The 23,059-nt window shown below is 44.2% G+C and overlaps 1 protein-coding gene across 1 annotated transcript in view; it reads left to right on the top strand.

Annotated features, from left to right (window-relative positions):
• The window catches only part of LOC149227227 (uncharacterized), a 33,474-nt gene extending 11,474 nt beyond the window's left edge, over positions 1-22,000 (top strand). The window contains exon 4 of the mRNA XM_089380432.1: positions 21,665-22,000. Within this exon, the coding sequence (XP_089236558.1) occupies positions 21,665-22,000 (336 nt within the window). The remainder of the gene's footprint in view (positions 1-21,664) is intronic.
• The last annotated feature ends 1,059 nt before the right edge of the window (positions 22,001-23,059 follow it).

The following is a 23,059-nucleotide window of genomic DNA, read 5'->3' as shown; positions in this document are numbered from 1 at the left end:
TTGAAAAATAGGTTGTAATAAATATTCTGAGTTATATTGACTGAGTTATGCCCATTTTAATTCTGGAGCAGCATTCAGAGTGGGTTCCAATTGGAGATGCGCCCTCCCACCCCACTTTAGTACACACCTGCTTCACATTCATCAGTTTCAACATAGAAGCATTCGGCGTAGGTTATTTGGAGATGTGCCCTCCCACCCCAGGCTATGTAGTCACCTGCTACTTCATCAATAACCAACAGCACGGTTATGGGTCAACCGCATAAAATTCTTGTCATCGAAGTCCATTTGCTAGGCCGCACATTGTTAGCATCACAGTTGGTCACAAGCATTACAGGGTATCTCTATCCTCAGATCTTTGTTCTTCATGGTTATGGGTCATCCACAAACCCACACTTTATCAAAGTCTATTTGCTAGGCTGCACACTATCAGAATCACAGTTGGTCACAAGCATTACAGGGTATCTCTATCCTCAGATCTTCGTTTATCATGGTTTTGGGTTAACCATATAAAACCCTTATCTTCAGTGGCTCTTCATATTCAACAAAGGTTTCGTAGGAGGGAACTTTATGCAATGGGGACCATTGCTTCTTAAGGAGGGAGGAACGACCCGAATGGAAAATTGCATCAACCCATGGTACTCATCCACCCATATTATTCATCGACCCATGGAATTTACCCATGGTATTGTAAATGGCATCTGCCTGTGGTATTGTAAAATCCACCCATGGTATTCATTCACCCATGGAAATGATCTGAATGGAAAATGGCATCAACCCATGGTACTCATCCACCCATATTATTCATCGACCCATGGAATTTACCCATGGTATTGTAAATGGCATCCGCCCGGGGTACTGTAAAATCCACCCATGGTATTCCTTCACCCATGGAATTGACCCGTGGTATTGTAACTAAAAAATACTATAAGTAACAAGTCACATTTTGTAAAAGGACAGATTGTCCACCGCAATGTAGGCTTTACAGTTATTATCGGTTTTAATAAAAAGTTTCTTTTTGGTATTTTTTATTGGGCATTCTCCTCTCTTTTTTCTTTTGGCAATTCAAGTTTTCAGATCTTGGGGGTCTCTCCCCCCAAGATCCATTTCAATCTTTTAGATATTGGGGGCCTCCTCCCAAGATCCGAATTAGCCTAGAAGTCTGTAGCTGAGTGCGTGGACTCCTGCCACTGAGTGCGTAAGGCAAGTCGAGTCTTTAACAGTTGGAAGCATTAATAAAGAGAAGTTTTATATCATTCTTGGCTATTTATTTCCTATTTTTTGCATTGAATATATCGGGTATGAATTGCATTTCTACTATTTATATGATGCACGAACATATATGATTGTGTTAATTAAGTGAATGTGAGATAAAGTATATGTTTACGTGAAGTTAACTAACATCTTTAAGAAGATAAGTAAGAGACATAGTGTAGTTTGGGGAAATAGCACAGATCGCTGCCATAGTAGTGTGAAAGCATCTTAGCCCCTGGGTAGGGCTACGTGCAGGCGATTATAACAGATCGCAAAGGTCCCGTAGGTCAGAATAGTGCCTGAAGTAACTTGCGCGAAGGTAGGAACAGTTGGACTAAATCGATCCCTTAGACATCTCAAGGGTGCGGAAACTTGGTTCCAGCATCCCCCCACACTACTTCGGGTGAGACTTCACTCCGCACTTTGTGGGATGATGTCGAAAGGGCCAGTTGTGTAGGGATTTGTTTGGCTAAATAACTCTGAACCTGGGTTAAGCCCCATCAAGCCAACAAATGGTTCCATTGCTGGGACTAGAATCTACATAGAAATGTTTGATGTCATATCATTGGAATCCAACTAAGAAGGAAATTGAAGGACGGTTGGACAGAAGAATTCACGAGTTCACGGTGCAGGAGAATAGGAACTTGCGACTAACAAAAGAAGAGTGGTTAGACTGCTACCTGTACACAGAGATCCATGAAATCTTCTTCGCGTCTTTCCCTACTGAGCTATACGAGTGGATCGTGAAGCTAGTAGATAGCCAAGGAAGGTGGAAACTCGACAATCCTATTGTGTGGACCCCAGAGTTAGTGCGAAGGTTGGAAGCGTCGGAGGATAACATTGCACGCATCGTTGATCATTGGTTCAAACTGATTATAGGAGGATTCATTACTGAGTTCGCGGTTGACACCTCTGATGAGCCCCAAAAATGGGTAACTTATTGGGCTCATTTTGCCTATTATTCTCCATAAATCCACCATTCTTCATAGTTTATGCATTCTTTTGAGTATATTTATGTTAATTGGATGAACGAGAATAGTCACTTGACCATGAAGGCTAATACGTGTTTATTGCAGATTTTTGGACAATTTTTGGACCAAGGTCAAGCATTTATGAGCCATTTGATAGCCAAATACGAGGGAACAAGGCTAAGGATTCGTAGGAAGGGTGTCTCTTGCACTAAATGGCCCTTCGTCGAGTTCTCCACCATCAGCTCGGAGTTTAGCAACCCACTAAAGTTAATTTCCAAGGGCAGCAGAGTAGCTTTTGTGAAGTGGCCGAGTACTTGTAGTTTTGAGTAGCCAAGCCCCTTGAATTAAGGAGGATTGTTGGAGGTCCTCGTAGTGCATAAGTAGGAAGGCTTCCAGCCTTCGTAGTTTACTTTTGGAACAGTTTGTATTTTGCACTGTAGTGTTGCTCTGCCTTTCATCTCATTTGGGAGCTTCTGCTGTAAAACATTTTTTGTGACATGGTTATTTTCTGAGTAATGGAAATTAGTTTCAGTTCTCATCAGCTCTGAGCTTCTTCTTAGGAGCCTGTAGCTCTTGGGGTCGGGCCCAACCCTAGTGCCAGGTCTTCCTCTATGTACTGTTATATGTTTTTTCTGTCTTCATAAAATAATTTCTGCTAGTAGATTAAAATCTTGCTTGGTTACCTAGGTCATTTTTGATGATTAAAAAAGATTTTCATGTTTTAGATGATTTGATAGGTTGGTAACAAGAAAGATATTCGAAAAAGGCCATCAAGCAACCCTGGATCTCACCTGTCCCTCCTCAGGACCATGAGCTGAGACCAAGGTGTCCTTGCTGCCCAAAAAACACTGTTCTTGCTTCTTCATGCAATTGCTAGCATTAGTTTCTCAGTTGAAAAAGTTGATACCAGATGCGATCACATGCTTAGATCCATTCATGCTTGGTTTTCATATTTATTTTACATGCTTTTCTGCCAACGAATTTATGTTCATCATGGTTGCTGGTTCCTAGGTCAAAGTAAGTTATAATAGCTAGATATTTGGTTTGCATGGTCTTTGTTTGATTAGTTTCAAGAAATAGTGTGTAGAACACCTGTGATACCTCCTTGCCTACCCTTCCTCCATCAGTGCAACCTACTCCATCCCCTAACTCAGATTCTTGCCCTTGGTTTGCCACATTTTCTCACTTTGACCTAGTTTCCATATTTTTGTGCAACATTTCTCTATCCATCCTTGAACAAATCCAGCCATCCTTATCACATCTCAGCTTCATTTTCCAGGTCCTAGACCCCTCCACATCCTCATCCAACCTCCATCTCCACTTTTCCACCTTTCTTCCACCATCAACCCTTCAAAATCCCCTTTCGGAACATCCTATAGAACCCCTACAGACTTCCTATAGAAGATCACGTGAGCGATTTTTTGAGGTCTAACACTATGAAACTCTCTGGAAGGGTGTTAGGGACCTCTTAGGTCCTCTTCTTACCTTCCCAACCTCCTGGAAGCACCTAACCCATTTCCTTTCACCAATCAACCTTTGCATAGTTAAAAACAGTTAAAGCACATGCACATATGATTCTTACAAAATTAAACAAAAATACAAAAAGATTTTCCTTTTAAGATTTCACTGTAGAAGTAGCTTAGACACATGCACTTTACCTCCCCAAGAGTCAATGGCATCCCTTTCTATAGTTTCATCGTCCTTTTTTTGCACCAATAAGGCTAGTCAGTAAAACTAGGGTTTGCTAGGGTTTGCATTTCCTTTCAGCTTTCAGCCTCTTTTTGCAAGAAGATTAGCTTCCTTTGAGTAACTTTCATCCGTCACAGTTAAAAGCTTCTTCTAAGAGCTCATAGAAGTTGGCTTAAGCTCCTAGTGGACTTGTGCCAGCTGATCCAGTGACAACCTGCGGCAAGAGCTAGTACTTGTGCATATAGCACCGTCGCTTCCAAGTTTGTTATGAACTACCAGGTTGATAAAAGTAAAGAAGGGAGTCCCAGGAGTTGCAGCATTATTGCTGCAATACTGGAGCCCACCATATTTTTGGTGCCGTTGCCGAGGAAGTGTCAGAGTATTTGTGATTGCTGCTTTCCTTCTATTTTCTACTACAATCTTTTGCTTAGTAGTTTATTTCAGCAAGCATAGTAGTTGTTTCATTTCCATTCTGCAATTTCATTTCCGCAATTTCAACTCTGCAAGTGTAGCTTAGCATTTCATTTCCGCAATTTCAATTCTGCAAGTGTAGATTAGCATTTCAATTTTTCAATTTCATTTCAGCAACATAGATTAGTCATTTCATGCTTTCATTTCAATTCTGCATTTTCAATTCAGCAAGATAGATTGTAGTTAGTTTCAGTTCAATCTATTTCAGTTTTTCAGGTACAAGCAGAAAAGAAACACCAAAACTCCACCAAAAATATTCCTTTTCATGCCTCGTAGGAACATAGACAATACAGGGAAATTCTTACCCAACACCCCCACCACATCATTGAGTCACCCTTCTCTCTTCTTCGGTGGCAGTGATCCAGAAGAACCTATAGGTGAACCTCCAGAGATATATGAAGATCCTATAACAGAAGAAGAGCAAGAAACAATTCCTCTTGAGACCATGGCTGAACACAGAAATGGTATAGGAGATGAAGAGAGAATATAAGGTGCCTTTCCCATCCGAGAGACCAACGGGGACATGAAAATGAAAAACATAAGTCCCTCAGCCTTACCTAACTTCCATGGATTGACCACTGAAGACCCTGATACCTTCCTCTTTGAGTTTTCTGTCCTTTGTCGAACTTATGACTATGCAGAAGATGAGCAAAAGTTGAAACTCTTTCCCTCTACCCTCAAGGATGCAACACTACATTGGTTCATGGGGTTACCTAGAAATAGTATCACAACTTGGGCTCAGATGCAGCAAGCCTTTAACAACAAATACCGGGACTACTGTAGGTCAAAGGAAATGAAGGGAGAGATCTTTCAGATGACCATGGGAAGTGATGAGTATTTAGAAGACTATGAAGAAAGGTTCCAACTTAGTTATAAAAGGGCCAGGTGCACACTTGACCTTGAATCTCTGAAGCTAGTTCTACTCCGAGGAGTCCCTGAAGACCTTCTAGATACCTTCCATTTGCTAGATGGAGGAGACATCTACCAACTACCTTATGAGGACATAAAGACTGTGTTTAGAAACCACTCTAGGGTGGCCTAGAAAAGAGGTAGGCGGAATCCACTTTCAGCTAGTGCCACCTTCTCCAAGCATGAGTTTGCAAATCAGATGGAAGACCTCAAAAGTGAGATGAGACAGACCATTGCCATGCAACTAGATACTTTCCGAATCCAATAAAAGAAAGAGGAAGCTGAGAAGGCTTTGGCCATCTTTTGTCCCAGATGTACAAGGAAGCATCCCAAGAACGAATGTCCATTGCACTCAATGGAGGTATGTTTTGTTTGTGAGGAAGACAGCCCCACAAACTAGTGCCCAACCTTACCTGGACTTAAAGCCATGTACCAAGGGGCTGAAGGAGCCACTGAACTACTCTACTTCCTAAACCAAAGCAGGCCGCAGGGATCGAGACCTTACCAGCAAGGGATGCAAGGGACATCCCAAACTTATTACAACCCTAACCAATCCGCTCACATGCCTTCTTGGGGCCCCCCTGTTCATCCTTCATGGTCCACACATCCTCCTTGGTCTTATCCATCTCAATACCATACTCAACCTACTACTCATTCATTTCACTCTCATGTTCAGCCACAACCTCAGTGGAATGCACCTCAACTGGGGTGGAGGCCCCAATACAACTCTCCTTCCGCTATTTTTCCTCCATCGCTTGCTCAAACACAACCATTACCTCCTGCTCCTCCAAGACAACCCCAGATGCCTGCTCAGTTGAACCCAAACCCCAACAACAGACAGGCCCAGCAGGTATACACTAGAGAGACGACATGCCCTACCTATGCTGTGGAGATTCAGGAGATCAACCTTCAATCTAGAAAGGTCCTTCTAGATCGCCAACCTCCTCCCCTGGAGGATGAGGAAGGGAAACAGGAAAGTGAACCCAAAGCCATTCCACCCTTTCCTGAGAGACTAACAGTAGCCACGCAACCAAACCCAGAGGAGACTAAACTTCTGGGAGAACTTAAATAGTTGTGTGTGAAAATCCCACTTCTCCAGGCCATAAAATATGTACCAATCTACAACAAATTGATCAAGGAGAAGTGCTTCAGGCACCCAGGTAGGTGCAAGAGAGATGCCCCGACTATCAATGTCATAGGACAACTGTCTGATCTGATGTTGGGGCAAATAATCTGTCCAAAATATTTGGATCCTGGGAGTCCTGTAGTTGATGTCCACATCAATGGCACCATAATCCCCCACACCCTGATCGATCTAGGGGTTTCCATTATTGTGATGACCAGGGACACTATGCTCAAACTCAACCTTCAGAGTTCCTTAAGAAAAACCTCGACATTACTGCAGTTAGTAGACTGCTCCACTATGACTCCCGAAGGGATTGTGGAGGATGTCCTAGTCTCTGTTGATTCTTGGGAGTACTCTGTGGACTTTTTGGTCCTTCAGCCAAAGGCAAAACTCACTAGATACCCCCTCATTTTGGGAAGGCCTTGGTTAGCTACTGCGGATTCTTACATCAGTTGTTGAGCTGGGAGCATGACCATCAAGAATGGGCCTATGTCCAAACACCTAGTTCGATATCCTCCTGCCCAACCTCTGCTAGAACATGACTTACCTCTCTGGTTGGAGGAGTAAGATGAGGATGAAGTCTACTCTGCACCAGTGTGCACAGTGGAAGCCACCTGGGCAGGGCCTCAAACCGAGGATGACCTAATTGAGAATTTGATTCAAAATCCACCTCTCGGTGTGCTGCCATCAGAGGAGTTGGTGGAAGGTACCCAAGCCAGCGCTTTAGTGTGTGGCTGATTCGACCTCTCCTAGAGTTAAGAATGTGGAATTTGGCCCTGAAAGAACCTTGAAGATCAGCTCGTCCTTATCTCCCTCCCAAGAGAAGGAGTTGTGTAGCTTATTGAACCGCCATTTGGATGCTTTCGCTTGGAGCTATAAGGAGATGAAAGGAGTCCATCCGATGGGCTGTACCCATCACATTTGAATTAAAGAGGATTGTAAACTAGTCAGGCAGCCTCAGAGGAGAATGAATCCAACCCTTAAGGACATTGTTAAAGAAGAATTGCAAAAGTTGTTGGATGCAGGATTCATCTACCCCATCTCGGACAGCGAATGGGTTTCTCCTTTGGTGCTTGTGCCCAAGAAAAATGGGAAGTGGAGAACATGTGTAGATTATTGAGAACTTAACAAAGCCACCAAGAAGGACCATTTCCCTTTTCCTTTCATAGATCAAGTGCTAGATGGGCTGGCAGGGAAGAAGTTCTTTTCTTTCCTAGATGGGTTCAGCGGGTATAATCAGATCCAAATCAGCCTGGAAGACCAAGATAAGACCACTTTCACTTGTCCATGGGGTACCTTTGCCTACCAGGTCCTTCCCTTTGGGCTATGCAATGCTCCTGCCACTTTCCAGAGAGCAGTACTGAGCATATTTGCTAAGCTGGTTCATGATTCAGTAGAAATCTATATGGATGACTTTACTCCTTATGGGTCCAACTTCCAAGAAGTATTAACTAACCTAGGAAAAGTTTTAACCAAGTGTATTGAAATGAACCTGTCCCTCAGTCCTGAAAAATGTGAATTCCTGATGACTGAAGGGACTGTGCTAGGTCATACAATCTCTCAACAAGGATTATAGGTGGATCCTAACAAAATTGCTATCATCCAAAAGGTTCCACCTCCTCAAAAGGTAAGAGATGTTCGGAGTTTTCTAGGCTTAGCAGGATACTATAGAAGATTCATTAAAGATTTTAGTAAGCTAGCCTCACCATTGTTTGGTCTTTTGGGGAAAGATGTTGAGTTTAAATGGACTGACAACTGCCAAGAGGCTCTGGATGAGTTGAAAGATAAGCTGGTAACTGCCCCAATCCTGAGAGGTCCCAACTGGGCCCTACCTTTCCACATCCACACTGATGCCTCAAACAAAGCCATAGGGGTAGCCTTAGGACAAGTTGAAGAGAAGCTACCATATGCCATATAATTTGTCAACAAAAACCTATCCAAGGCAGAATTAAACTATACTGATGACTGAGAAATAGCTCCTAGCTATAGTCCATTCCCTAAACAAGTTCAGACACTACATCAATGGTTATCAAACATTTGTACACACTGATCATGCTGCAATAAAGTATTTGATGAATAAACTTGAGGTGAATGCTCGTATCATTAGATGGTTACTTTTATTGCAACAATTTAACTTAACCATTGTTGACAAGCCAGGAAACGAAAATGTTGTTGTTGATTTTCTGTCTAGATTAGATTTGCCTGCAAGTGAAGAAGGGACGGTGGATGACCAGATTCCAGATGAACACCTGTTTGCTATTTCAGTACTCTCTCCATGGCTTGCTAACATAGCAAACTACTTGGTCTCGGCACAGTTCCCTCCACACCTATCCTCAAAAGAGAAGAGCAGAATTGCGAGGAAAAGTGCCCCCTTTACTTGGATTGGGGCAACTTGTTTAAACTCAACCCAGATTAGATCCTGAGGCGTTGTGTTAGGGAGGAGGAAGTTTTTGACATTCTCCTAACCTGTCATGATGGACCCTGTGGAGGCCAATTTGTAGCAAAAAGGATTGCCTTCAAAATTCTACAGGTAAGCTACTATTAGCCCACTTTTCATCAAGATGTTAGAAGATACATTAGCCAATGTGACCGATGTCAAAGGATGGGGAAACCGACTCCGAGGGATGAAATGCCCCTCCAACCTCAAGTGACTTTCGAGCCATTTGAGAAGTGGGGCATGGATTTTGTAAGTCCCGTCAACCCTCCTTCAAAGAAAAAGTCTTACATCATTGTGTGCACAGACTATCTGAAAAAGTGAGCAGAAACAAAGGCAATCAAGACAGCGACGAAAAAGTGGCTGAGTTTTTAAGGGAAAATATCTTCTACAAGTTTGGCTACCCAAGAGAATTAGTCACAGATCAAGGAAGTCAGTTCACCTCTAACCTGATTGAAGACCTGCTCGATCATCACAAGATCAAGCACAGAACTTCCACCCCTTATCATCCGCAAGAAAATGGGAAGGTGGAAGTCACTAATAGGGCTTTAGAAGAGATTTTGACTTAGTGGTGAGCAACAGCAGAAAGGATTGGGCAGATCGCTTGGTTGAGGTCACCTAGGCCTACAACACCACTTGGAAAACCACAACAGATTTCACACCTTATGAGTTGGTCTACGGGAAGAAGGCTCTACTATCCATAGAGTTCGAGTACAACACATTAAGGTTGGCAGCTCAGCTGAACCTGGATCCCAGCCATGCACAACAGGAAAGGTTACAACTGAATGGATTAGATGAACATAGAATGCAGGCCCTCCTCCACTCAGAAGTAGTTCAAATCCAAAGAAAGATATGGCATGACTGGCACCTTAACGAAAAGCAATTTCAACAAGGAGATTGGGTGTTGTTATATGAATCAAGATATAAGGATTTCAAAGGGAAGATGAGGACAAGGTGGCAGGGACCATATGCAGTGGAGAAATGCAACGACAATGGTTCAGTCCTTATCAACACTATTGATGAAGAAGCCATCCCCATGCTCCTCAACGTGCATCAATTGAAAATCTGTAGGAAGCCCCTTTGCAAGCAAGAGTTCATTGAAACTCTGGATAAATTAGTGTTGGTAGTGGAGCAAGGCCCTGTCTCTACTCCACCCACACCTTGATCATAAAAAAAAAGAAAAAAAAAGAAAAAGAAAAAACAGAAAAGAATAAAAGGATCCTTGGGTGAAAACCTCTTAGAGGCACCCGGGGTAGACAGTGAGGGTGAAAATCTCCTGGAGGCGCCCCAACTGTCTCACCCAAAAAAAGAAAAGAAAAAGAAATCATCCTAATTTCTGTTGAATAATTGCAGGTTGCAGGGAAGACATTGCAGTTTAGGAGGGTTGCGCAAAGCAAGGACAGAGGTCAGCAATAGGCTACAAGCATCCCTCACAGACACTTCCTCCATGACCACTCCCCTTTTCTAGGATTTGATCACATTCAGGTTAAGATTTCACCTTCTACATGAAGTTCTAGGCCTTCTACAGGAAGTTCCATGTCTTCTACAGGAAGATCCTATAGAACCTTCAGACAGGCCAAAATTGATCTTGGAAGGGAATCCGAAGGTTGGAATTTTCCTGCTAGGCTTGCAAACACCCTTGTTTTCGTCCATCACCACATGTCACCCTATTTCATCTCTTTACACCTCTGTTCCACCTATCCTATTATTTGTTCCTGCACAGTCACAAACCCTGTTTTCCTCATACTGCCAGCAAAACCTTTTATTGACAAATCAAGAGCAGTTTTTTTTCACTTCCCATACCTGTCAATCTCTATCTGGACTCCTTGTCAGCTGAACCCCTCGACAATAGTATAGCCCTGCTCATGTTAGCTTGCATCCTAGGAGGATAAGCAACTACAGGACATCCTACAGGAATCCTGTAGCAGTCGATCCCTCTGCGAGACATACTCTGCAAACAGGGACGACCGAAAACGACAAAGGAAACATGCAAAGGGCTCATCTCGAATGAGAAAATATCATCAGCAACCGAAGCCAAGAAAAACCCATGCATGTAGCATCAACGAAGGAAGGAATGGGTTCTAACACCCGTGCATGAAGCAACAACAAATGAAGGAGTGGTTCCAAGACCCGAAATCTGCATAACGCGGCCGTGACCACGTAGGTAAGTGTCTAAACTCATTCGTCAATTGCATAAACTATATTTTAAGAGCTGCATGCCTATGGAAATGGTTCGAATTGAATGGAATCGGTGGCCAGCTAACTGGCCACCCTCGGCTAGTTACATAGCCTCTTGGGATTCGAATGAGCCAACTACATTCAAAATTGCTGACGAAGTGTGCAACCGACAGGTGTGGAGTGTCCATTCAGGAAGAAATCGTCGAGACTGGTAGTGGTGGAGGTGGTTAATGGTAGAGGGGAGGTGATTTCGGTCAGAAACACGGAGAGAAATTATGGCCGTGACGTCGGATCAACGGTTCGGCCCGGCCACCTCATCCCCTCACCACGAATTACGCCGCAGTTAATAGATGCTCGGCTGAAACTCACACCACCTTCTATTCATTTTGCACTTGCAACATCCTCGACCGAAGTACGCGTTCTCTGGTTCCAAAAGCTGTTAACCAGTCGTCCTCCACCAGTTTTTCTACTTGTTTTCAAGAATCTCCCACGTATCGGGCTCACTCAGAGGCACAAAGACATTCTACAGGAACTGGGGGGTCTTCTACAGGAAGGGTTCTATAGGAAACCCTGCACAACTTTCCGAAGCAGAGAAGCCTGGGATTTTTCTTCGTCGAATTTGGAGCTCCAAACAAGGTAGGCTCGAAAAACTCTTCTATGCATGGTATGATTTGAAAAGGTGGTGAATTGAATGGTATCAGATTGGGGAATCAGAGAAAAATCTACCTGGGAATTGGAAGTAAAACGTTTTCCTGTGTGTTGCACTGGGTTTCTCAGTTGTTTCTGCATCAAGATTCTCCTCCACATTCCTATTTTTAAAATTCTCCTGTAGGGAAGATATGCAACTGTGGGGGCCAGCCTGTGTATGAAAAATTTTGAATTTGTATATCTGTATGTGTGCTGAGAAGAAAAATTGAGCTCTGTACTCTGTCTGTAGAAACAAAATTCTTCCTTTCATAAACAGACAACCGAGTTCTGGGCAACAATAGTCTTGAAAACCAGGGAATAGTTGCTAATTAATAGTGGATACCCAAGAAATCCCTTCTTGAGTTCAGGGGGAAAACCATAAACATCATTCCTTTTTCTGATCAAAGCATAAAAAAGAGCACTCTCACCATGCCAGGGGGATTCATAAGGAAATAACCCTCGGACCCCAACAAACTGCATGAGCATCTTGAGGTGGTGGACCTTTTCACCCGAGCCAATTGGATGTCATTCTTTGACAAAATTCGGGGTCATGACGAGGAGATAATGGAGGAATTTTTAATGTCCCTGAGACCTCAATCAAAGACACATGCCACAATTAGTTTTAGGGGTTTGACCCTAGAAATTACCCCTGAGCTCATCAATCATGTTACTGGTCTACCATTAGGGCTCCCTTGGAGCAAAGAAGAGAGGTCATTGGGCCAAGTTGCCAGGAAAACATTCTTCCTACCCGAGGAACATCCTATAGAAGACAAAAACGGGGTTCGAAGAATCAGCTTGCCTCCTCTCTGGAGTGAGGTCAGTTTCCAAATTATGAAGTAAATTACATGTGAAGGGAGGTTTAGCATTGTCTACAGTTATCATTTCAAGTTGCTATGTGAACTACGGCATGGAATTGATTTACCTCCAGACAAGAAACTGAGCATCCCCTATTTTCTTCTTCAGTCACTAATTGGATGTGGTACAAAATCAAATGAAGGAATCCCAAATCAGTTGGCCCATCATGGGCTCATCAAGCTATTAGTGGAAGATGCCTTACACACCTACACTATCCCCATATATTGGGAAATCTTCCGAAACATGTCCTAGGATGACGATATTAGAATTCTGGCCAAAGACATCACCGCATCCATCAGTGAGGAGGGAGAACACACTAAAGAAGGTAAGAAAACCAATGGTGAAGGAACACAGGATATTCCAGCACAACAAGGACAGAAAGAAAAAGGGGGAAAGGGCTAGATTAATGAGCCTAAAACAGAGGAAGAAACAACAACACAAACACCAAGGGAAAAGAGAATGCAGAGGAGAGCAGAGAAGGTAGAAAAACCCAAAATGAAGGCTATCACAGCCAAAGCAGACACATAGAAACAAAAGGGAAAAACACATCCTGAAATGGCCACAATACAGACAGAAACAGTTGACACAGGGACTTCTACAGGAAGCATGGAAAAAGGACAGCAAAAGGAGAAATCACCTGAAATATTGGCAAGGGAGGTAGCAGCTGTGCTTGCCGCCTTAAGCACACCTCCAAAACAAAAAGGGAAGCGAAAGAGGCAAACCTCCATGTACTTTAAAGCAAGGAGGAGCACACGGATCAAAGTGGGCAGACCCCAGCCACAGTCAAAGGAGCCAATTGTCATTGAGGACACAACACCTAAACCAAAAGAAGGGTCTCCTTCAAAGATATCCGTCACTTATGAACGAGGAAGCCCAAAAACCTCCACCTGGAGAGAGAGAATTAGGGTGATGGACTCAAGGACAGCTCTACAGGAAGCTGAGAAATTTTTACATGAAACTCGGGCTAAGCTAAAAGAGACTGAGAAATTGGAGGAAAAGGCAACCAAAAAATCACAGGGAGAAGAAAAGACAAAGGAAATATTGGAACCAAGCCCTCAGCCTAGCTTGGGTTTAGACTATAACCTGTTAGAAGCCGGGAAAATAATTCCCCAGAAATTTGCAATGCCACTCTTCTTTGCACTAGAAGAAGAAAGAATTAGGACTCACACTTGGATGAGGATTGCCAAGTCCAAGGGTGTGGCAGACATAGGCCACCTGGAAGAACAACTCAAGGAGTCAAGGAAAGAATTGGCCATGGTGAAGCATGTGGAAAGCAGTCAAAGGGCCAAACTACAGGAAGAGAACGAGCTATTGAAACAGCAGCTACGTCTACAGGGACGTTATAAGGAAGACAGAAACTCCATTCTAGGAGAAAAATAGCAACACGAAAGCCTCCAGCAGATAAAGAAACCTTTGATGAATAGCAGAGAGTGGACAGGCTACAGGCTGAGGTTGAGGCACTAACAAAACAGCTACAGGAGAAGGATTCACAGGCAGCAGAGGAAATACAGTCTCTAAAGCAACAAGTACAAGAGAAGGAAGCCCAACTAGCCTGCATGGCCAGCTAGGCAGTAGAGGCCTTGCAGTCTAGGCAACCTGCCAAGTCATATGCCTTATATCTTAAAGATCAATGGTTGTAGTTCAAGATTAACACCTTGGCCCAAAGGGGCACCATTCCATTTCAAAATTACCATCAATTCATGACTTTCTGTGACAGCAGCTCAGTAGAAGATAAGGCCAAGTTATTCGAATTCTATTTACACAACTTGGCCCTTCCAAACATGACTCTATGGGACCCCAATGCTATATTGGGAGATGTGCAACTTATGGCCATGGCCTGTTGGTTAAATCATGAGGAAAAGAGGGCAGTAGAGATTCAGAATATTATGAACAAAGAGCTAAGTGAACCACTCATGATCAGGGCATAACCAAAGGATACATCAGCTTTAATATATGCCCATTAGCACCTGGCCAACAACCCTCAGGTTCTACCAGATTACATTGATCGACAAGTGCAAGCCATTGCTCACTTTGAGGACATGGAAAGACTGTTGGGGGATAACTGCATTCATGCTTGCACAAGAAGGTGGAACACACTGCCCCACAGTCTGAAAATAAGAGAATACCACTCCCCAACCAGGATGAGAGAGGCCTTGGCAAGGGTACCCCTCTATAAACAGTCAATGCAAAATATACAGGCCAACTGGATTGGCCTAAAGTTCAGTCCTCCCTTGCTTCTAGGACTGCTGGAAGGAGTCAAAGAAGAAGAGGAACACAGGTAGTGGGAGGAAGTAGAAAGAAAATCAAGATTTCATGACCGAGAAGAAGACATCACCTCGAAGGCCTGGGATGTGAGAGAGGCAGTCAAAGCAATCAAAGATGATGAGCTAGATTAGTTGCTTAGAGGATGAGCAACCCATTTAGCAGGGGGGTGATGATGAGCCCCAAAAATGGGTAACTTATTGGGCTCATTTTGCCTATTATTCTCCATAAATCCACCATTCTTCATAGTTTATGCATGCTTTTGAGTATATTTATGTTAATTGGATGAATGAGAATAGTCACTTGACCATGAAGGCTAATACGTGTTTATTGCAGATTTTTGGACAACTTTTGGACCAAGGTCAAGCATTTATGAGCCATTTGACAGCCAAATACGAGGGAACAAGGCTGAGGATTCGTAGGAAGGGTGTCTCCTGCACTAAATGGCCCTTCCTCGAGTTCTCCACCATCAGCTCAGAGTTTAGCAGCCCACCAAAGTTGATTTCCAAGGGCAGCAAAGCAGCTTTTATGAAGTGGCTGATTTCCACCACCACCACAATTCAATATGGCAAGCACGATAAAGTTGCCTATGTTTAAGGGATTGGAAAATGAGGATCCAGACCAATTTTGGTTCATTCTAAGAGCCGTATGGGAAGTGCAAGGAATTACAGATGACAATATAAAGAAAGTGACACTGGTTAGCACCCTACAGGACTGCGCATTGACCTGGTATATCAAGCACTCCAATGATAATCCAAATGCGGGAATCACAGATATCCAAGCAACTCTAAAAAGAGAGTTTAGCAGGTCGAATTCTGAAGCGCAGTCGATCATTAGATTCAAAGAGATCACAATGCTACTAGGCGAGACTCCTTGGGAGCTAGATCAGAGGGTGAAATGCATGATTCGTGAAGCTAATATGAATCTGATGGATGAACAACATCGTGAATGGTTTGTAGCATCGCTAACACCACATCTGAGGAGAGCGTTGTCAAAGAAAAAGCTAATGACTTAGGCAGAGGCCTTAGAGATCATGATGAGGTTGCATGAGACCCTGATGTAGGATCCCAACCTAGGAGTTCAACAGATCCACGTGTAGCTGAAGAATTTATGCCTGGAGATGCAAAGTCTAAAACAAGACATGGCAACTCGACGAGAAGTGCACGAAGAGGTGTGGTGTGTAAAATGCAAGGTTTAGGGTCATGATAAGGACCACTTCCTAGTGTTTTCAAATTACCTCGTAGGAGGAGGGCCGATGCCCTTAAGATTGGAAGCACAAGCAAGACCTAGTGCAGCACCTTCTTTGTGGTGTGTGATTTGTCAAATAGTTGGAAAACATGCCATAGACAACTGCCATTTGTTACAGAAGTATACACAAAATTCACAACAGTTTTTCTGCAACTTTTGTAGGTTAGTGGGACACGATGAGTGCACTTGTAGAAGATATGAGTTAATGATGGATAAAATTCCCACCTATAGAGTTTAGGCCGAAACACGACCCCTTGACCAAGATGCAGAATGGTACGAATAGGATTTCAGGGGCACGGACGAGGCCAAGGTGAAGGAGGACCTGGAAGAGGTTGCGTACAGTTGATATGCTACAATTGTGGAGGGCCAGGGCGTTATGCCCATGAGTGTACAAATCCGACGTGCTCGTCATGTTTGTATTGTACCTTGTTTAATCATGAGACAGAATATTGTCCAACGCTGATAGCTAGGATACGCAACAAAGGAGCACTACCACCTCCCCAAACTCAGAACCTGCAGATGATGAGGTCTGAGTCGCGCGAGGAAGATCCAAATGTGAACATTTTGCTCCAAAGTGGAATTGCAACAGGAGATGAAAAAGGCAAATAGCCGGAAGATAGTACTTGGGTTCGCAAACCTCTGGCGAAATTAGCGAAGTTTGATTTGGAGCACGCTTGGGAAACCTTCATGGAAGCTAAGAAGAGCTTCGCAGAGGCCTCCACTTCAGGAAGAAAAGATAGACCGGAGCTGGAGATGGACCCATCCATGCTCACAACATTCTTGTAAACATGTATGAAGCTACTGTGCGATAGTAAGGTGGTAAAAAGGTTACAAGAACTCATTAACAGATGTGCTGGGACTGCGCCAGGAGAACCGTGTGTAGTTAGGAAGATCGAAAAACACAAGACAAGGATGGGAAGAGAAATGAGACTAACCACACAAATTGGAGAATTTGAGATGGATCAAGTTATCCTAGATTTTGGATCGGATGTGAATGTTCTGTTGAAGTAGACATGTGAACAAATGGGGAGACCTACGCTACAATGGTCTCCTATTCAACTGTGAATGGCGGACCAATAGAAAATAATACCCATGGGGCGATTGCAAGGAATAACCGTGGACATTTGGAGCAAGTGCGCTAGCAGACTTTGAGGTGATAAATATTGTTGATGACAGAAATCCCTACCCCGCACTCTTAGGAATTGATTGGGCCACTAACATGAACAGGGTGATTAATCTGAAAAAGCGGAAAATGATTTTTGGAAAGAAGTCACTACACGTAATTATACCCGTGGACCCTGCTGAAGGATCGTGCTATGCGGAGCCGGTGCGCGACTATGAAAGTGATGATGATCTGGGCTACATTTATAAGATAACAACGCGAAACCAGGACTGGGTGAATCCCACTATGGATGGATGAATTGCATGGGAAGGTGAAAGCTCCTGTACTTCAGATTCAGATGAGGAAACTAAGCGATGGAAGAATCAGTTACATGAGGTAACTACACTGAATTGTAATACGATGACAAGGTCACTGCACTGCATATCGACAGAAGTGAGAGACCTACCTACTTATGATGGTCTAAGTGAGGTAGATACCTTCTTGGATAAATTTGAAAGGGAGGTGCTAGAAAACAATGCTTCCAGGCCTTGGGCTAGGTATTGTGCACTACACCCACGAGGTGGTGGGGTACACACAAAGGGAGCTTTGACGACTGGCGTGAATGTAGAAGGATGATGCGCATGCAATTTGGGAAGCCTAGGGTGTGATCAACAGACAAGTAAAATGGATGGAATGATCTGCATGTGCATCTGGCTAGGTGGGCATAGGCATATGGAAAAAAACCTACGTGGATGCATATGAGCTCCATGTTGAGAGGTATGGTCAATAAGCATGTGTTGGGGGGGGGGGGGGAAATGTGCAAATGGCTCTTCATGTTGGAAAGACAGTATGTAGGAAGAACAATTGCGCAGAAGGTTCTCTGCGCGGAAGCGTTCAACAAGGTATGCAATGCACTGAACAAAGTATGTAATGCGTAGCGAAGTGATTGGGACCTACGCGTACCCGTAGTATTATGGGCTTATAGGACAACATGCAAGAAATTGATGGGACAAACACCTTTTAGGCTTGTCTATGGAGTAGAGGCCGTAATGCCTATGGAGTATATCATGCATAGTTTGCGCATATCCATGCTCATAGGTATGACGGATCATTGAGCTCTAGAGAAGAGGCTCGCACAGTTGGAGGAGCTTGAAGAAGAACATTTTTTGGCTAGATTTCACCAGCAAGTACAGAAGCAGCACGAAAAGGCTTGGCATGATCGACATATTAAGTTGCGAACCTTTAAGGTGAATTATTTGGTGTTGCTATATGATACTAAGTTTGATCAATTCCCAAGGAAGCTCAAAATGAATTGGTTGGGACCGTATGTTATTAAGGAGATCACATAAAGTGGCGCGGTGTAGTTGGTAAAGTTAAATGGAGAAATCTTCCCAGGAAAGTCAATGGCAGTCATTTGAAGGCATGCACAGGTGGCCCGACCATCTGACGAACTGTAGGAATCATAGGCTTAGTGCTCCAAGCAGCTAAAAGGTGTCGTGGGACTATAAATTACTTTGCTTGGGAGCTGTGCAATGTTAGGACTATGCACAATAGCGAAGTGTCATAGGGTCCGTGATAGCGCGAGGGTAGCTACACTGCCATATGGGTTGGCTAGAAAGTGACCATTACAGTCACTATTCATGATGTGATGCTTGGCTTGAGACCAAATGGAGCGGGTGACAGGCATTTAAGGTGAACTTTATGGACCAGATTCTTGAAAATCTGCTGCCAAGTGAGCATTAATGGACCGAATGTGGGGGGAACGGTTGAATTCAAATTCAAAAGGTGTTATAAATTACAAAGGGCTGTCCAACAAACAACACTTGGCCATTTGAGAATTCAGCTATTGCGTGCCCAGAGATTCATGAACCCAGATTTGTTTGATCTTTTGAAGTCGAAGTCATTGTTTGAGAACTTACCTGAGCCGTTGAGAGAATTGTGGAATAGCAGTATGGCAGCACCTGAGGAAGCCATGGATACCAGAGAAATGACTGCTGAGGAGGTTGCGTAGGCCATAATAGTAGGCGAAGCCCTAGAAACTGCCAGTATAGTTGCAGAAATCCCTAAATCACTGCACACGCCAAGACCCAAGAAAGACAAGCAGCCTATGGTACCAATGCGCGTGTTCCCTAGAAACCCGTTGAGAACTAGGCTTACTATGGAAGAAAATGGAAAGGCTATCAAATTGGAAGTCGATGAGGAGGAGGAATAATTTGAAGAAATCCTGGTAGAAGAGGAGGAGGACGTAGAGATGGAGGTGGAAACCCAGGGTGCAGACCCTCTGACCAGGCTACCCATGTATGTTCCTCCACAAAAGGGGAAAGCAAGGGTGCCCAAGGACCTAGATGAGAGTGAAAGTTCTTTGTAGACTTCGTTGCTCCCTGACTATATCATTTTTTATGGAGTGCACTTGGGGTGAGTGCCTGTGCTGAAATTTGAAGACTGGGATCTCACAGACCACAAGAAATTCCCACATTTAGCAACCGTTAAATGCACCAGAAGAAAAACACACTACCGAGAGTCATCAAGTTGGAGTTGCGCTAGTGGCTGAGAGGTGTAGAAAAGGAAGGATTGTTAAACAAGCTCTGTGTGCTGCATTACCATCGCGCCCAAGTGACTATTTTCGTCATTAGGCAGCTGCTCTGCCTGGTGCATGATGGGTGTTTTTGGCTGGAGGAGCCAATCCCCATCACAGATCATATGATTCACTAGAATTACCCGGCTCCCTTGCAAAGGGGAGGACCCAGTGAATATCTCAGAGGGTAAAAGTGACGATTTGGCCATCGCAAAAGCCATGAAGAAAAAATTCAAGCTGGAGAAGAAGAAGAGAGGCTACGCGATTTCTAGCATCAACAATGCTGTGGCCAAAGTTGCGACATAGATATTGACTGGGAAAGTTATGCGGAAGTGTCGCGTGGATGTGGTGCCTACGTTGGTGGTAGCACTTGCGGCACAATGCGTAGAAGGGGTCCAATTTAACTGGGTAGAATACTTGTGTAGAGAGTTCCTGGAGAACTGCCATGAGGCACAGGAGGAGGGGAAGAATTTCCACTATGCATGGCTTTTGCCATCCATAGTTCTGGTGGCTTGGGAATTGCTCGAGGATAGCCAATTCCCAACAATTGCGTAGGATCTTCTAGAGGCAGCGAAGTACACTTCGCTGTGGGAAACCAGAGATGCGTAGAGGATCATAGACAACAAGATATTATGGGTGTTCATGGAGATGAACATCAAAATGGGGATTTATCGCAAGCCATGGTTATCACCCACTGTCTACAACAGTCTGCAAAGCTTTGCGGAGTTCAAAGCAGACTTCCACCACGTGTACATTAGGGCACGCAAGGACCCTGCAAAGACATGGCACAAGCTACCTTACCTGGCGACAAATGATGTCATGTTCGTCGTGCTTGAGTTGTGGCCGCTAGAGTGGCGTGCTCTAACCAGCTCCGCGGTGGAAGTAGAGAATTCCTCCACACAGAAGAAAAAGGATGAGGAAAAACTACGGATGGCATAGTTGGCAGAGAAGAGAAGGAACGAAGCAACATTAGCCAAGGTGCAGGAAGTGAGCGACACTACGAATGCAACAGAAGGCAACAGAGAAGGAGCGTGAAGGCCGGAAGTTGCTTTTGCCAGAACAAGAAATAGATCCAGAGAAAGGTGGTGCAGACCCACAGATAACATCCACATAGTTGAAACGACAACACCCAAGAGAGAAGGTGGGGCCCCGGAAGTAGTCGAAGGCCTCAAAGACTTCTTTCGACCTAATCACCCTCACTGAGGGGGATCTACATGACATTGGGGAGATGGTGAGGGACGTCACCATGGAGGCCCTCCAACCATTTACAGAGGAACACCAGAGGGTGTTGGGGTCCCTTCGAGCACAGATACAAGAGTTGCAGGTGTGCATTCCATAGGCTGGTATTGTGTCAACTAGCCTCACACTAGGAATGAAAGCGACTAAGGAAATGCTGCATGCCCACATGACCAACACCATAGTGCTACCAGAGAGAGCACTCATGGCAGAAAATTAGGCCAACAGGCCTGTGGTTAGTGGATTAAAGGGGATCAGGATAAACATGGTTGCGCTACCTCTGGAGACACTTTATGTTTTGCAGGACAGAGTTACTGTAGAATTGTGAGCCAGGGAGGGTCACGTGCTCTAGGTCATGAGAGAGCAGCGCATCAACATCAAACAGTTGAGCCTACAGTGTGATGAGGTAGTGGCGTAGAACTGACAAATTGTGCAGGTGGTCGACAAATCCTGCCAGATGGTCCCGGAGCTGGCCATCCAAGGAGAGGAACCAGTAGAGGTGTGCATCCGGAGACTGGAAGTAGGGGTGTGCAAGGCTAAGGAAGAGATGGCCAAGGTTTAGATGGAGCTGAACCTTCAGATAGCTGAGCTACAACTAAAGGCATAGCCTTCAACTCTGCTAGAGATTAAAGAACAGTGCACCAATGCGCTCATAACAACCATATCATAGGTCAACAGTGCAGTGAAAGACTGCACCAAGCTATTTGAAGAGTCGTTCGAGGTTCTCACCACTCTGCAGGAGGACCCAAACATACAACGCTTAGAAATAGAGGTGCGCAAGCTGCAGCAGAAATATGATGAGATAAAAGGGACCGCGCAGATGGTTTCCCTTACACAAAGGCTCGTGTGGATGCAACAGGAAAAAGTGCTCAAGGAGCAGGTGGACACTACTCGACACAAGGAAGCCATTTTGAACGCAAGCGTACGACCATGGATTGATGAGGCGTTCATCATTACAGCCTCTATTGAAGCAAAGCTTGCACAGATGCAGGGAACAGAGGAATAGATTCAGGAAGTAGTTCAACTACAGTGGTTTCTTAATAGTGCGTCCAAGAAGCACAGCAGGCAACCACTCAGTGCTCTGCTGACCTTGTAGCAGTCCAGGTAGAGTTGGGAGGTCTTCACGCAAATATCTCCACACCAACGGAGTGACTCGAGGGCGAGTCACTATGTTTGTGTTAGGGGCCTATTGGGCGCGGGATCCCCCAAGGGAAGTTTTGGGGCTTAAAGCCTAGATTTTGGTCGGAAGTTGTAACTTCGATGTAAAGACTCCGCATTTTGTGGGCGCGAAGCACATAAATTGTAGATGAGTCATAGGTTTGTCTGCCCTCAATTTTGTAATCTATGGTCGGCTATAGAGATCTACCCATGGTCCGCGGACCATGGGATTATATAAGTAGAGCGAGGCTCTAAGTTGTAAAACAATGAATCAAAAGTCTAAGGAGGAAGAGTTGAGTCATATCTAAAGTGTAAAGTCTAGTTTTGGGTCATAGAGTAGGAGAAGGCTCTACAACTGAGTGTGCAGAGGCCTAGTAGTCCGCAGCTGAGTGCGCGGACCCCTACAGGTGAGTGCATAGGGTGAGTCGAGTCTGTAACAGTTGGAAGCATTAATAAAGAGAAGTTTTATATCATTCCTGTGTATTTATTTCTTGTTTTATACATTGAATGTATCGGGTATGAATTGCATTTATACTATTTATATGATGCGTGAACATATATGATTGTGTTAATTAAGTGAATGCAAGATAAAGTATCTGTTTACGCGAAGTTAACTAACATCTTTAAGAAGATAAGTAAGAGACATGGTGTAGTTTAGGGAAATAGCACAGATCACTACCATAGCAGCGCGAAAGCATCTCAGCCCTTGGTTAGGGCTATGCAAAGGGGATTATAACAGATCACGAAGGTCTCATAGGTCAGAACAGTGCATGAAGTAACTTGCACGAAGATAGGTACAGTTGGACTAAATCAACCCCTTAGACATCTCAAGGGTGCGGAAACTTGGTTCCAGCATCCCCCCCGTACTGCTTCGGGTGAGACTTCAGTCTGCGCTCCATGGGCTGAT

Source organism: Pinus tabuliformis, chromosome J (genome assembly GCF_031772625.1).
Source record: "Pinus tabuliformis cultivar Carrire ecotype Pingquan chromosome J, CPIR1, whole genome shotgun sequence".
NCBI lineage: Eukaryota > Viridiplantae > Streptophyta > Pinopsida > Pinales > Pinaceae > Pinus > Pinus tabuliformis.
Note: the sequence above shows the minus strand (reverse complement) of the source record. Positions and strands in the feature narration are given on the sequence as shown.